Here is a 14155-nt window from a genome sequence, read left to right as displayed (position 1 = left end):
TCTATCATCTATCTATCAATCTATATTTACCTATATATCTATTTCCTATTTATCATCTATCCAGCTATCATCTATCTATCTTATCTATCATCTATCTTATCTATCATCTATCTTATCTATCTATCTATCTATCTATCTATCTATCTATCTATCTATCTATCTATCTATCTATCTATCTATCTATCTATCTTACCTACCTATCTATCTATCTATCTATCTATCTATCTATCTATCTATCTATCTATCTATCATCTATCTATCTATCTATCTATCTATCTATCTATCTATCTATCTATCTATCTATCTATCTATCTATCTATCATCTAGAGCAATCCTCCCAGCCAAGCATGCACAAGCATGGGGGGTGTTTTGCTTTCCCCAGGCTGTGGAGGCTCTCCTGAAGCCTGGGGAGGGCGAAAACGGCCTCCCCTGGCCCTCCAGAAGGCCGAAAACCAGCTGGTCGGTGTACACATGCACACCAGAGCTGAGGCTCCCAAGGGCTGCCGTGCTGGCAAATATGGCTACAGGTGGCACACGTGCCATAGGTTTGCCATGACGGGTGTAGGAGATCTCCAAAGCCCCTTCCACTCTGGTATTGTTAATCTATTAACTACAATTTTGAAAAACGTAAAAAAGCAGCAAAGAAAATGAGGGGAGGGAGGGGTGGAAATACTGGACGAAAGGCAAGATAAAAGGGTAGAAAGTGTGTGTGGGGGAAGGAACAACTTCCAACTTTTTTTTCCTTACAGATAATAGATCAAAACATACATCTGACTCTTTAACATTAACAACAGTCTCCATTACGTCTATAATCCCCTGTCATTCTAATCCTCCAAACCCCAAATCAAAGGTTTGCTTCTCTTGGTGTCCCATAAAGAGTCCAAGAGAGATTTCCAAGTCAGAATTAAAAAGTCTTCTTCAATCAAGGCTGTCAGTTTTGCCATTTCTGCCAATTGCATTAGGTAACTAAAAGTCTGGATCTGAAGACGACTCGGGGAGGGGCTTCAGGACCCCTTTTGACCGCCAAAATTTCTTGCTTTGTTGATTAGCTGGGATTGGACTTTTTCCCATGTGCTCCAGTACAACTTTTTTTGTCTGCTTCAGGACACAAAGGAACTCCTCAGCCAATAGTGGAACTCAACTCCCAGAATTCTCCAGCCAGCATCAAGGGATTTCAATTCCCAGAATTCCCCAGCCAGCATTAATGGATTTCAACTCCCAGAATTCCCCAACCAGCATTAATAAACATCAACTCCCAGAATTCCCCAAACAGCATTAATGGACCTCAACTCCCAGAATTCCTCAGCCAGCATTAATAAATGTCAACTCCCAGAATTCCCCAAACAGCATTAATGGACTTCAACTCCCAGAATTCCCCAACCAGCATTAATGGACTTCACCTCCCAGAATTCCCCAAACAGCATTAATGGACTTCACCTCCCAGAATTCCCCAAACAGCATTAATGGACCTCAACTCCCAGAATTCCTCAATCAGCATTAATAAACGTCAATTCCCAGAATTCCCCAAACAGCATTAATTGACTTCAACTCCCAGAATTCCCCAACCAGCATTAATGGACTTCAACTCCCAGAATTCCCCAACCAACATTAATGGATTCTGGGAGTTGAAGTCTGCACATCTTCAAGTTGCCAAGAATAAATAATACTAGTCTAAGACATTGTCCATAAAAGTTTGTTCTTTTAAAAAAATAGCTTCACAATTTTTATGTATTTTTATGTTTATTTTTCCCTCTATTCACGTAACATTTGGAAAGTTCTTTCCATAAACATTTCGAGCTAACAAATTTTTGCACATTATGTTCAAAAGTGCAAAAAGAACATCGGAGGCATGCATCTGTGGTTTTCCCGTTGCCGCAAAGCAAGAGCCGTTGTAATCTGGGCTACCGATCTTACTGACCAGGATTTGTGAGAATCGGTGGCCAATATTAATGTTGGCTGGATTCTCATCATGTGCTTAACCAGGTCGGTGGTGGAGATTCTCATGTGGTCCTGCTTATTTGCTGGGTGTTTGGAAAAGCAGCAGACAGGTTCAACTTTAAATCAAGGTAATTATGAATCAAATCAACTTGGGTCAACCAAAGTAGACAATGCAAAAGCCTAGGCTAGCCCACTCGGTCCTCCAAGAAAAAGAGAGCAGCTGAAACAATTGTCCAGTCCAGCCCATTTTCAAAAAAAATGGGCTAATTACAGATAGCCCTTAACTTACAACCGTAATGGAGCCAATGGAGTGGTTTTTTTGCCAGAAATTGAAAATAAACACCGGTTCCCAGCAAAAACGTAAACTGTGACCATGGGGTGCAGCAAACTGCTGTAAATGAAGACCTGGTCAAAAAGTAGTTATTGGTGACAGGACCACAGGGGTGAAGAAGAGGTTGCAACTTCAAAACCAGGTCACAAGTTCCAGGGTCTGTCGTAACTTCCAACAGTCATTAAGCAACCGGTCATAAGTCAGGGACGACCTGTAGATCTATTTGCGAGGCGTAAATGCAGCCTATTTTTTTGCTTGCACTCAAAATTGAAAATATGGACTGCAGCCTTTGGGTGGTTGGAATGTGGGCGGGGCTCCGAGGATCCCGATGTGGATTGGCCCCTCAGCATGTCAAACTTTGAGGTGATCTTCCCGCCCCTTCTGGGGGGGTATAATGACAAGATTTTGCTCCATTGGGGATCTGAAAAGAAATTTGCTTCTTGAGGGGAGGAAAAATATCTTCCTGAGACTCTCAGCTCTTTTAAGTTTCTAGTCCTCATGCGTCTGCAAGGAGGGTTGGAAGCGCAAAGTCCGTTTCAGCACCACGGTCTCCGAAGCCGGTGGAGGAAATACATTATTCCCAGGGAAACGAAAGCGTTTGGATCTCCTAGTCATCCAAAATGAGGAAGGTGGCTCAGTAGACCAGCTCATAAACCGTGGCTTTCTTGTCTCCTGATCCGGTCACGATAAACTTGTCATTAGCCGAGATGTCGCAGCTCAGAACTGAGGAAGATTCTTTGGACTGCAAAAGGAAGCAGGGAAATGAAGAGAAGAAACGGACTGGTTCTGCCAACGTTCAACCGGGAAACTCGCCCGATTTTCACAAAGACGTCTTGCTTGGCAACGCGGATTATTGGCGTCTCCTTTTGGCAACCTAGAACTCACCTTCTCCTAGTGACTGGCCCAAAGTCACCCTGGCTGACTTTCATGGCTAAGGCAGAACTAGAACTCAATGCCTCCCAGTACCTTAATCATTAGACCAAACTCTTCAATAGAGAAGAAAACCAGTCACCAGGAGAAAGTGAGTTCTAGTCCCATCGTCAGTATGAAAGCCAGCTGTGTGACTTTGGGCCAATCACCAGGAGAAGGTGATTGCTAGTCCCAAATTAGGCATGAAAACCAGCTAGGTGACTTTGAGCCAATCACTACGAGATGGGGAATTCTAGTCCTGCACCTTAGGCATGAAAACTGGCTGGGTGACTTTGGGCCAATCACCAGGAGATGTTGAATTCTAGTCCCACCTTAAAAGAAAGCTGGATGACTTTGGGCCAATCACCAGGAGATGTTGAATTCTAGTCCCACCTTAAAAGAAAGCTGGGTGACTTTGGGCCAATCACCAGGAGATGTTGAATTCTAGTCCCACCTTAAAAGAAAGCTGGGTGACTTTGGGCCAATCACCAGGAAACTCTGTGTTCTAGTCCTGCGTTAGACATGAAAGCCACCAAGAGGACTTTGAGCCAATCACCGGGAGATGATGAAGTTCTAGTTCTGCCTTAGACACAAAAGCCAGCTGTGTGACTTTGGGCCAATCACCAGGAGAAGGTGAGTTCTAGTCCCAAATTAGGCATGAAAACCAGCTAGGTGACTTTGAGCCAATCACTAAGAGATGGGGAATTCTAGTCCTGCACCTTAGGCATGAAATCTGGCTGGGTGACTTTGGGCCAATCACCAGGAGATGTTGAGTTCTAGTCCCTCCTCAGGCATGAAAGAGAGCTGGGTGACTTTGGGCCAATCACCAGGAGACTGGGAGCTCTAGTCCCTTCCATTCCCCACCATCCTGTCAGAGCTGAAGAAGCTTCTTGCATGAGAAGCGAAACATCTTCAAAAGGAAAAAAAAAACAGAAAGTGCAGTTGCCTCCAGAAAAAGCACCTTTGGGACAGGTCTTCTATGGTAGCTCTAAGAAGCGAGCCACACTGCAACCTGGGTCCTCTTAAAACCCAACCTGGCTGAATCGTACAGGTCTCTTTTCCATCCAGAAATCCCGCAATCATTTTGTATTTTCGGCAGAGAGCGAAAGTGTTTAGCCCGGGGGTCTCCAACCTTGGCAACTTTAAGCCTGGAGGACTTCAACTCCCAGAATTCCCCAGCCAGCCGGCTGGGGAATTCTGGGAGTTGAATTCCTCCAGGCTTAAAGTTGTCAAGGTTGGAGACCCCTGGTTCAGCCAGCAGCTGTGCAAACCTCGGTCTCCATTACCTGAAAGATGCTGGCGCCATAGGGAGACCGCCATGCGTTAAGCAGATTATCTTTCCCGGTGCTGATAAACCATTTGCCTGCAGCGAGAGAGGAGAGGAAAAACAGAGAGATGATCCGGTCTGTGTGCACAAGCTTTACAGAGGATGAGAGCGAGAGAGAGAGATCCTTCTGAGGTCCCAGGAGCTGTTTAAGGGTCCTCGACTTACAATCATTCATTTAGTGACCGCTTGAAGTTACAAGCGTCAGGACTCCAAGTAATAATTCCATAGAAAACAGAACTCTGAGGCAGGCATATTCCTCAAAGAACAGTTTTATTGGAGATATCATATTGGAGCAAACTGGTGAAAACCAACTCTGAAAGTTCCCACGGTTTTCCCCTTTCCCCAAATAATCGGTCACATTGTCCAATCGAAGAACTGGCTAGTCGCCTGGTAACCGGACTCCTCCTCTCTCCAGCCATCTGTTGGAATGACCTTGGTTCCCACGAGAAATTATTTTGTTTCGGCTACAAAAACCCCCATCTGACTGTGCTCCCCCTCCCTATCCCATTTTCGCACTGTGGCAACCCAGGCAGGTTCGCTTCAGAGTTGAGAACAAGGGTACTGAAAAAAGTGACTTGCAAACCAGTCCTCACATTTACGACCATTGCAGCATTCCCAAAGTCACGTGATCAGAACTCGGTTGTTTGGCAACCCGCGTGTATTTTATGACAGTTGCAACATGCCGGGGTCATGTGAATTCCCATTTGAGACCTTCCCTTCCGACAAGCAAAGTCAGACCTGCTTAATGACCGCATTATTCACTTAAAAACTGTAGCAAAACAAAAAGGGTGTCCCCTCAGGTGTCACTCATTTAACAACTATCTTTGCATAGCCATGGAAATTCTGCCCCAATTGTGGTCGTAAGTCGAGGACTACTTGTATAGCAGTTTAAAAAAAACGATAGAGGTTACTATAACCTCGACTTACGACCACAACTGAGCCCTGCATTTACATTGCTAAGTGAGAAATTTGTTAAGTGGTTTTTGCCTCATTTTACCGCAACTGTCCTAAATATGAGTCAGTTGCCAAGCATTCAAACGTGAATCATGCGACCAAGGGGAAGCCGCAACCGTCGTAAGTGTGAAAAATGGTCCCAAGTCACTTTTTTCAGTGCTGTTGTAACTTTGAGTGGGTCAATAAGTGAGCTGTTGTAAGTCGAGGACCCCCTGTACTTCCCTGCATTTTATTGCGGTGTGTGACTGTGACTTGGCTAAGAGGGTTGTGTGAATGCAGCCAGGATGATGGCAGATGGGGTTAGCAAGGACGCCTGGAGCTCCACCAGCTGCCTCGTCTTTCTTACCCACGCAACCTACCACAGGAAGCGAACTTCAGGGAGAGGACGCAGCTCTCGTGAAGGTGCAGCTGGTACTTCTCCGATTTGGTCACGTGGAGGATTTCCACGTTGCTACTCTCCATCCCCACGGCCAGCCACTCTCCCGTGGGGCAGTAGCCAAGGGAGAAGATCTGGAGAGAGAGGAGGGAGGGGGGAAGGAAGGAAGGAAGGAAGGAAGGGAAGGAAGGAAAAAGAAGATAAGGGAGAAGGAAGGAAGGAAGGAAGGAAGGAAGGAAGGAAGGAAGGAAGGAAGGAAGGAAAAAGAAGATAAGGGAGAAGGAAGGAAGGAAGGAAGGAAGGAAGGAAGGAAAAAAGAGACGGGAGGGAAGGAAGGAAGGAAGCAAAAAAGATAAGGGAGAAGGAAGGAAGGAAAGAAGAAAGGAAAGAAGGAAAGAAGAAAGGAAAAAGAAGAGAAGGGAGGGGGAGGTACAAGAATGCAGGCAAAGGAAGGAAGGAAAGAAAGAAGGAAGGAAGGAAAAAGAAGAGACAGGAAGGAAGGAAGCAAGCAAAAAAGATAAGGGAGAAGGAAGGAAGGAAAGAAGGAAGGAAGGAAGGAAGGAAGGAAGGAAGGAAGGAAGGAAGGAAGGAAAAAGAAGAGAAGGGAGGGGGAGGTACAGGAATGCAGGCAAAGGAAGGAAGGAAAGAAGGAAGGAAGGAAAAAGAAGAGAAGGAAGGAAGGAAAAAAAAGGGAGAAGAAGGTAGGTAGGTAGGTAGGTAGGTAGGTAGGTAGGTACAGGAATGCAGGCAAAGGAAGGAAGGAAAGAAGGGAAAAGAAGAGAAGGGAAAAGAAAAGGGAGAGGGGGCAGGTACAGGAAGGCAGGCAAAGGAAAGGAAGGAAGGAAGGAAAGAAAGTGTGGAAGGAAGGAAAGAAGAAAAAAGAAAGAAAGAGATAGGGAAAAATAGAATGGAAGGAAGGAGGGAGGGGGAGAGAGAGAGAGAAAGATGGGAACAGTTGAAGATTAAAGCTTTAAAAGGTTTGAGGGCCAGCATGGTGCATTTGAAACACACAAAGCAAAATCCACAGCCAAAGATTCTAGTCCTGATGCCTGCAAAGTTAACAGCAGGAGAAAGCCTTCATTTACATAAACTAGATTAATTCAAAGCCAAGTTATTACACTTTTACAACATGCTAAATGTAAGGTGTTTTTTTTTAAATAAAAAACCACTTTGTCAAATTCTTTTGGGGAAGGGAGTGACTGACGGGGTTAGAGGAAGTCAGCCCTTGATCACTGGGGAAGCTGGTAGGAAGTTGAAAGTTGCAATATGAAGTCCTCAATTAATTGCCACCACCACCCCCTTCCTGTATCGCAACAGTCATCAATGAACATGATTGTTCAACATACAACCACCTCACTTAACAACAGGGTTCCCAGTCCCAATTACTGTCCTTAAATGAGGACCACCCAAAAATACAGCAGCCCTCCCTTACTGACCACCTTCTTTATCAACCGTTTGAAGCCGCAATGGTGTAAAACAAAGCATCACAACAGGCTGCCGGTAAACACAATTCGTGAAGAACGTGGAAGCAAAAATAGCAATTTTGGGGAGTGGGGGTGTCACATAAGGCCTTGGTTAAAAACCCCAACGATCGGCTTCACCACCAAACAGGAGGTGAGATGGTTACGCCCACTAAAGTCATGTGATTTTTCCACTTAGTGACAGAATTGCTGGTCCCCTTGTGATCGCTAAATGAGGATCGCCGGCTTGTCCAATATCGGTGTGCCAAGATCCCGCCCCTTCCCAGGACTGATTGGTTGCCATCAGAGGCCCCACCCACTCAAAGGCTGTCCATCAAAGGTCTCCACCCCTTTCCCAGCTGACCTGCGAGGAGAAGTCGTGTTGTTGCAGCTGCCGGCCTTCGCGGAGATCCCAGCACCGGACGGTGTTGTCCAAACCGCCGGTCCAAAGTTTGGTGCCATAATTGGAGATATCAATGCAGCTCGCCCCGTCTGTGTGACCTTGGAACTGCCTGCAAAGGGAGGCAGAAACCAGCAAGAGCTCCTCTTATTTATTTCTATTAAATCATAATACTGTCACAAATCTGAACTAAGCTCCGCAATGGCAACAGGAACAGCATCTGGCCAGTAAACACTCAGCTTCATTCAGTTGCCCAGATTCCACCCCACAAGGGATTATGGGGTCATTAAAAGAAGATGATGACACTCTCATAAATAAGTGCATAAATCAGGGGGGGTCCTATGATCACCCTCGATTTACAACCGTCGTGACTTAAGGCAGAAATTCCAGCCTCTGTTACATAAAACGAGAACTACCTGTATTTGATTTGGGGCTGGGAGAAGCTTAGCCAGTGTGGTTTTCTGAACGAACCAGGTTTAAAACAATGGGTGGTTTGAATAAATATCAGCAGAAGAATAAAATTAATAATACGTAAGTCGTAGTCCTTGACTTACGACCACAATTGAGCCCCCAATTTTTGTTGTTAAGTAAAACATTGGTTAAGTTGAGCTTTGCCCCATTTTACGACCGTTCTCGCCACAGTTGTCAAGTGAATCACTGCCGTCGTTAAATTAGAAACACGGCTGTTAAGTGAATTCCCCATTGACTTTGCTTGTAGGAAGGTCGCAGAAGCGGATCACATGGGGATGCTGCAACGGTCGTAAGTGTGAAAAATGGTCATAAGTCACTTATGTCAGTGCCGTTGCAACTTCGGTCACTACGTGAACTGTTGTAAGTTGAAGACTACCTGTAGCGACAGCGACAGAAACATCAAAGAACCGAAAACGTTTGTTTACTTCTTACTAAGGTTGAAGAAATATTTTAGTTTTTTCTGCTTCAGGAAGGAAGGAAGGATTTTAAAAACTGGTAGTCCTCGACTTACGACCTCAGTGGAGCCCATCATTTCCACTGCTAAGCAAGACAGTTGTGAAGGGAGCAATACCACAGTTTGCAACCTTTTTTTTTTGCCTCAGCTATTTAGTGAACCACTGCAGCTGTTAAGTGACGCATGCCGTCGTTAAGCGAATCAGGCATCCCCCCCCCATTGACTTTCCTTGTCGTAAACCGGCTGTGAGGGTCACAAATGGACCTTGAAACCGTCATAACTACGCGTCAGTTGTCAAGCGCTCTGAATTTTGATCACGTGACCAGAGAGAGGCTCGCGATGGTTACGAATGTGAAAACTGATCCTGTCACTTTTTTCAGCGTCTTTGCAACTTTGGACGGTCACTAAACAAACGGTTGTAAGTCGAGGATTACCGGTAAGGCTGCCTGCATTCCCTCCTCAGCGTTCACAACCAGCATCCTGCCGCTAAACGTCTCTAAAACGATCTTGGGAAATGCCAGGTTAGGCATTCATGGCTCTCTCACCTAACCATGGTTTGGTTCTGCAGATCCCAGACCACGATGTTGCCGTCGCTGCAGCAGGAGAAGCAGACTTTGGCGTCGGGGCTGATGGCTAGAGCGTAGCAGGCCGGGGCGGAGGAGGTCAGCTCGGCCTTGATTCTGGGCGTGGGGGCCGCCAAGTCCCAGATGGACAAGGTGCTGGCCTCGCCCCCAACGATGAGGCTGTGGCCGTCGGGAAGAAGCTTGCAGGATCGAATGTAGTTATCTCGGTTCTGGGGGGAGAAAGGCAGAAAATGATACAAATCTTGTCAGAGTTTGTTGCAGCCAGAAAGCAAACACAGGGAACGGATTCAGCAGGATTCATTCACTTCTCTTTATATATAATATAACACACGATGTAAATATACAATACCAAAAGCAGGTTTTCCAACGTGGTAGCAAATACAAGCAAAGACAGGCAGAAGGAGAAAAGTTTCAGTTTCAATTCAGAGCGGCAGACTACTTCAGAGCTCAGCACAGACTCAGAGCTACAGAGCTACGCCACGTGCAGGCTCCTTGCTGTCTCCTTGTTGCTCACACAGCAAATACTGTTTCTGTTTCCAAACAGCCCTTATTGGCTGACCCAGTTGCCATGTCTCTTCATTGGCTGACCTTGTTGCCCTGTCTCTTCATTGGCTGACCTTGTTGCCATGTCTCTTCATTGGCTGACCTTGTTGCCCTGTCTCTTCATTGGCTGACCTTGTTGCCATGTCTCTTCCAGTCATCCAGGACCTCGCGGGAATAACGGAGACCTGGTTGGGCCACGAGGGAGGTCTTCCCCTCGTGGAAATGTGCCCACCAGGATACCGAGCATTTCACCAGCCCCGGGCCCAGGGAAGGGGCGGTGGGGTGGCAGCAATTATTCGGGAGGACTTAGAGCCGAGGGAGTCTACTGTGCCACAGACGTCCGGATGTGAAGCCCTTGTTGTGAAATGGGGGCCTGGGAGACAGTTGGGCCTGCTGATAGTATACCTGGCTCCTCGCTATACATCAGCGGCCCTGCCTGAACTACTCGAGCTGATCGCATCGGTGGCGGTTGAGACCCCCAAACTTTTAGTGATGGGGGATTTTAACCTGCCGTCGGTGGGAGAAGCATCGGAGGGGGTTCGGGAGTTCATGGCTTCCATGACAGCCATGGACCTGACTCAAATGATTCAGGGCCCAACACACGAGGGAGGACACACTCTGGACCTTGTTTTTGTCTCTGGCCAGTGGCTGAGTGATCTGGGAGGAGGGGACTTAACCATCACTCCCCTGTCATGGTCAGATCACTCACTCCTTCGTCTTGACTTCCCTGGTGCTACCTCCCGCCGCGGGGAGGCGGAACCGGAAAGTTCCAGATGGTTCCGCCCCAGGCGCCTGATGGAACCTGATAGGTTCCAGACGGAGCTTGGGCCACCTCCTGTAACCTTGACCCGCCCCCGGGTAGGGGACCTGGTGGTTGCGTGGAATAATGCAACTACCGGGGCCTTGAACCGGATGGCGCCTTTGCGGCCTCTCCGGCGGCAACGATCCACCCTAGCCCCTTGGTTTACCGAGGAGCTGAGGGTGATGAAATGCCGCAAGAGACATCTAGAGAGTCGTTGGAGATCCTCTCGCTCCGAATTTGATCGAACACAGGTACGAGCCCATTTAAGGACGTACCCTGTGGCATTGAGAGCGGCCAAACGTCAATATTGTGCCACTCTCATTGCGTCCGCGGAGAACCGCCCTGCCGCCCTGTTTCAGGTGTCCCGCTCCCTCTTGTTTCAGAGGCCGCGGGAGGCCCCTTTACAGGGCAGGGCAGAGGAATTTGGTAAATATCTGCAGGATAAAATCGCTCAAATCCGGAGAGACTGGGTTCCAGTCAGTGGTCCAGTGGAGACGCCCACGGCGAGTCTTGAGGTTTCGATCTGGGAGGAGTTTGACTTGGTTGCCATCGAGGATTTGGACAGATTGCGTGGACGACTGCGACCCACCACATGTTTATTGGACCCGTGTCCCTCCTGGCTTGTACTGGCATCCTGGGAGGTTACACGAGACTGGCTCCTGGGCCTAGTGAATGCTTCGTTGGGCGAGGGGTCCCTCCCGGCCGCCTTGAAAGAGGCGGTAGTGAGACCCTTGCTCAAGAAGCCTTCCCTGGACCCTTTGGAGCTAGCCAATTATCGTCCTGTCTCCAACCTTCCCTTTTTGGCGAAGGTTGTAGAGAGTGTGGTGGCCTACCAGTTCCCACGACATCTGGAGGAAAATGATTATCTAGACCCGCGCCAGTCCGGCTTCCGCCCCGGTCACAGCACGGAGACGGCCTTGGTCGCGTTGGTGGATGATCTCTGGAGGGCCAGAGATAGAGGTTGTTCCTCTATCCTGGTCCTATTAGACCTCTCGGCGGCTTTTGATACCATCGACCATGGTATCCTGCTGCGCCGGCTCGAGGGGCTGGGGGTCCGGGGCACCGTCTTGCGGTGGTTCGGCTCCTTCCTTTCTGACCGGACGCAGCGTGTGTTGACAGGAGAAGAGAGGTCGACCCTACGCCCCCTTACTTGTGGGGTGCCACAGGGGTCGGTCCTCTCGCCACTCCTGTTCAACACATATATGAAGCCGCTGGGTGAGATCATACGTGGTTTCGGGGTGGGATACCATCTGTACGCTGATGATACTCAGCTGTACTTTTCCACCCCGAACCACCCCAACGAGGCCATCGAAGTGATGTCCCGGTGTGTGGAAGCCGTACGGATCTGGATGGATGACAACCGACTCAAGCTCAACCCTTCCAAGACGGAGTGGCTGTGGGTACCAGCCCCCCGGTTCAGCCAATTAATCCCATCATTGGCCATTGGGGGCATTCATCTTGCCCCCGTGGAGCGGGCGCGCAATTTGGGCGTCCTCCTGGATGCCCGGCTGTCCATGGATGACCATGTGACAGCCGTGGCAAGGGGGGCGTTCCACCAGGTTCGCCTGGTGCGCCAATTGCGCCCCCTACTGGACCGGGATGCCTTGCGCACAGTCACTCATGCGCTGGTGACGTCTCGCTTGGACTACTGTAACGCTCTCTACATGGGGCTTCCCTTGAAATGCACCCGGAGGCTTCAGTTGGTCCAGAATGCAGCCGCGCGGGTAATTATGGGGAGTACTAGGTACTCCCATGTGACACCGCTCCTGCGCGAGCTGCACTGGCTTCCTGTGGTCTATCGGGTGCGTTTCAAGGTTTTGATAACTATCTTTAAAGCGCTCCATGGCTTAGGACCTAGTTACTTGCGGGATCGTATTCTGCCCCATACATCCCTGCGACCAATTCGCTCGCACAGAGAGGGGCTCCTCCAGGTGCCGTCCGCTAGACAATGTCGTGGGGCGGCGCCTAGGAGTAGAGCCTTCTCTGTGGCGGGCCCAGCCCTGTGGAATGACCTCCCCCCGGATATTAGGAATACCTCTGACCTCCGCTCCTTCCGTATTAAGCTTAAGACCCACCTATTCCAAGCAGCTGGCCTGGCTCAACTTTGATCTAACCATATCGCTCCTGACGGGTTTTTAACCGGGTATTTTAATTATATTTAATTTCTAGGGGTTTTATATTTTGTATTTTAATTGTTTTTATCAATCGACCTCCTCCTTGTGTATGTCTCAGTGTATGTTTTTGCTTTATGTTTGTTTTGTTTACATATTTATTTCGTATGTTTTGTTGTACGCCGCCCCGAGTCCTTCGGGAGAGGGTGCGGCTAAGAAATAAATATATTATTATTATTATTATTCATGAACTCTCAATACACTGACAAATCTCATAGCTTAGCTTCCCACCATCCGAATCCCTGGCATCTCTCAAATCACGTGGTTCGAAACATTCTTTACACTGCTAAGGACTAGAAACTTGGCGAGGGCTTTTTTTTTAAGTGAAAGCACCGGAGGAAGATGATTTCACAGAATAACCAAGTTGGGACCTTAGGGGTCTTCTAGTCCAACCCCCTGCTCGAGCAAAGAGAATCTATACCAGTGTTTCTCAACCTTGATGGCTTGGAGATGTGTGGACTTCAACTCCCAGAATTCTATGCTGGCTGGGGAATTCTGGGAGTTAAATATCCCACATGTTTAGGCTGCCAAGGTTGAGAAACACAGGTATAGATTCTCTTTGCTCGAGCAGGGGGTTGGACTAGAAGATCTCTAAGGTCCCAACTTGGTTATTCTGTGAAATCAGCTTCCTCCGGTGTTTTCACTTAACAAAAACCCTCGCCAAGAGAGATGAGAAACATTGCTATGGCATTCTGGAGAAAGAGCTCTCCAATTTCATAGGAGAGGAGAGGAGAGGATAGAAAATCTGGAATGGAATAGAATAAATAGGAATAACAGAGTTGGAAGGGACCTTGGAGATCTTCTAGTCCAACCCGCTGCTCAGGCAGGAAACCCTACACCACTTCAGACAAATGGTTGTCCAATCTCTTCTTAAAAACTCCCAGTGTTGGAGCATTCACAACTTCTGGAGGAAGTTAAGTTAATCAAGGAGAGAAGCTTCTTGGATGAGAAGTGAGAGGTCTTCAAAGAAAAAACAGAAACTCCAGTTGCCTCTTGGAGAGAAAAAAAACACCTTTGGGATTGCAGGAATTGGGAATTCTAGTCTAGTGAAAAGGAGGAATAGGGGAGACATGATAGCAGTCTTCCAATATCTCAGGGGCTGCCACAAAGAAGAGGGAGTCAAACTATTCTCCAAGGCACCTGAGGGTAGAACAAGAAGCAATGGGTGGAAACTAATCAAGGAGAGAAGCAACTTAGAACTGAGGAGAAACTTCCTGACAGTTAGAACAATTAATCAGTGGAACAGAAGTTGTCAATGCCCCAACACTGGAAATCTTTAAGAAGATGTTGGATAGCCATTTGTCTGAAACGGTATAGGGTTTACTGCCTAGGCAGGGGGTTGGACTAGAAGACCTCCAAGGTCCCTTCCAACTCTTGTTATTCTGCTAAGTGCTGTATGAGTACTTGATACAGAAAACCTGAATCCTGAAAAACC

At 47.8% G+C, this 14155-nt stretch overlaps 1 protein-coding gene across 1 annotated transcript in view; it reads right to left on the bottom strand.

Annotated features, from left to right (window-relative positions):
- Window positions 1–1323: 1323 nt before the first annotated feature.
- LOC309384440 (transducin-like enhancer protein 2) overlaps window positions 1324–14155 on the bottom strand; it is a 75233-nt gene continuing 62401 nt past the window's right edge. The window contains exons 14-18 of the mRNA XM_081938007.1: window positions 9166–9413; window positions 7660–7807; window positions 5819–5969; window positions 4465–4541; window positions 1324–3011 (exon numbers count right to left, since the gene is read on the bottom strand). Coding sequence (XP_081794133.1) covers window positions 2904–3011; window positions 4465–4541; window positions 5819–5969; window positions 7660–7807; window positions 9166–9413 — 732 coding nt within the window. The 3' untranslated portion in view covers window positions 1324–2903. The remainder of the gene's footprint in view (window positions 3012–4464; window positions 4542–5818; window positions 5970–7659; window positions 7808–9165; window positions 9414–14155) is intronic.

This window comes from Natrix helvetica (genome assembly GCF_964273705.1).
Source record: "Natrix helvetica genome assembly, chromosome: 1".
In the NCBI taxonomy this organism is placed as follows: Eukaryota; Metazoa; Chordata; class Lepidosauria; order Squamata; family Natricidae; genus Natrix; species Natrix helvetica.
Note: the sequence above shows the minus strand (reverse complement) of the source record. Positions and strands in the feature narration are given on the sequence as shown.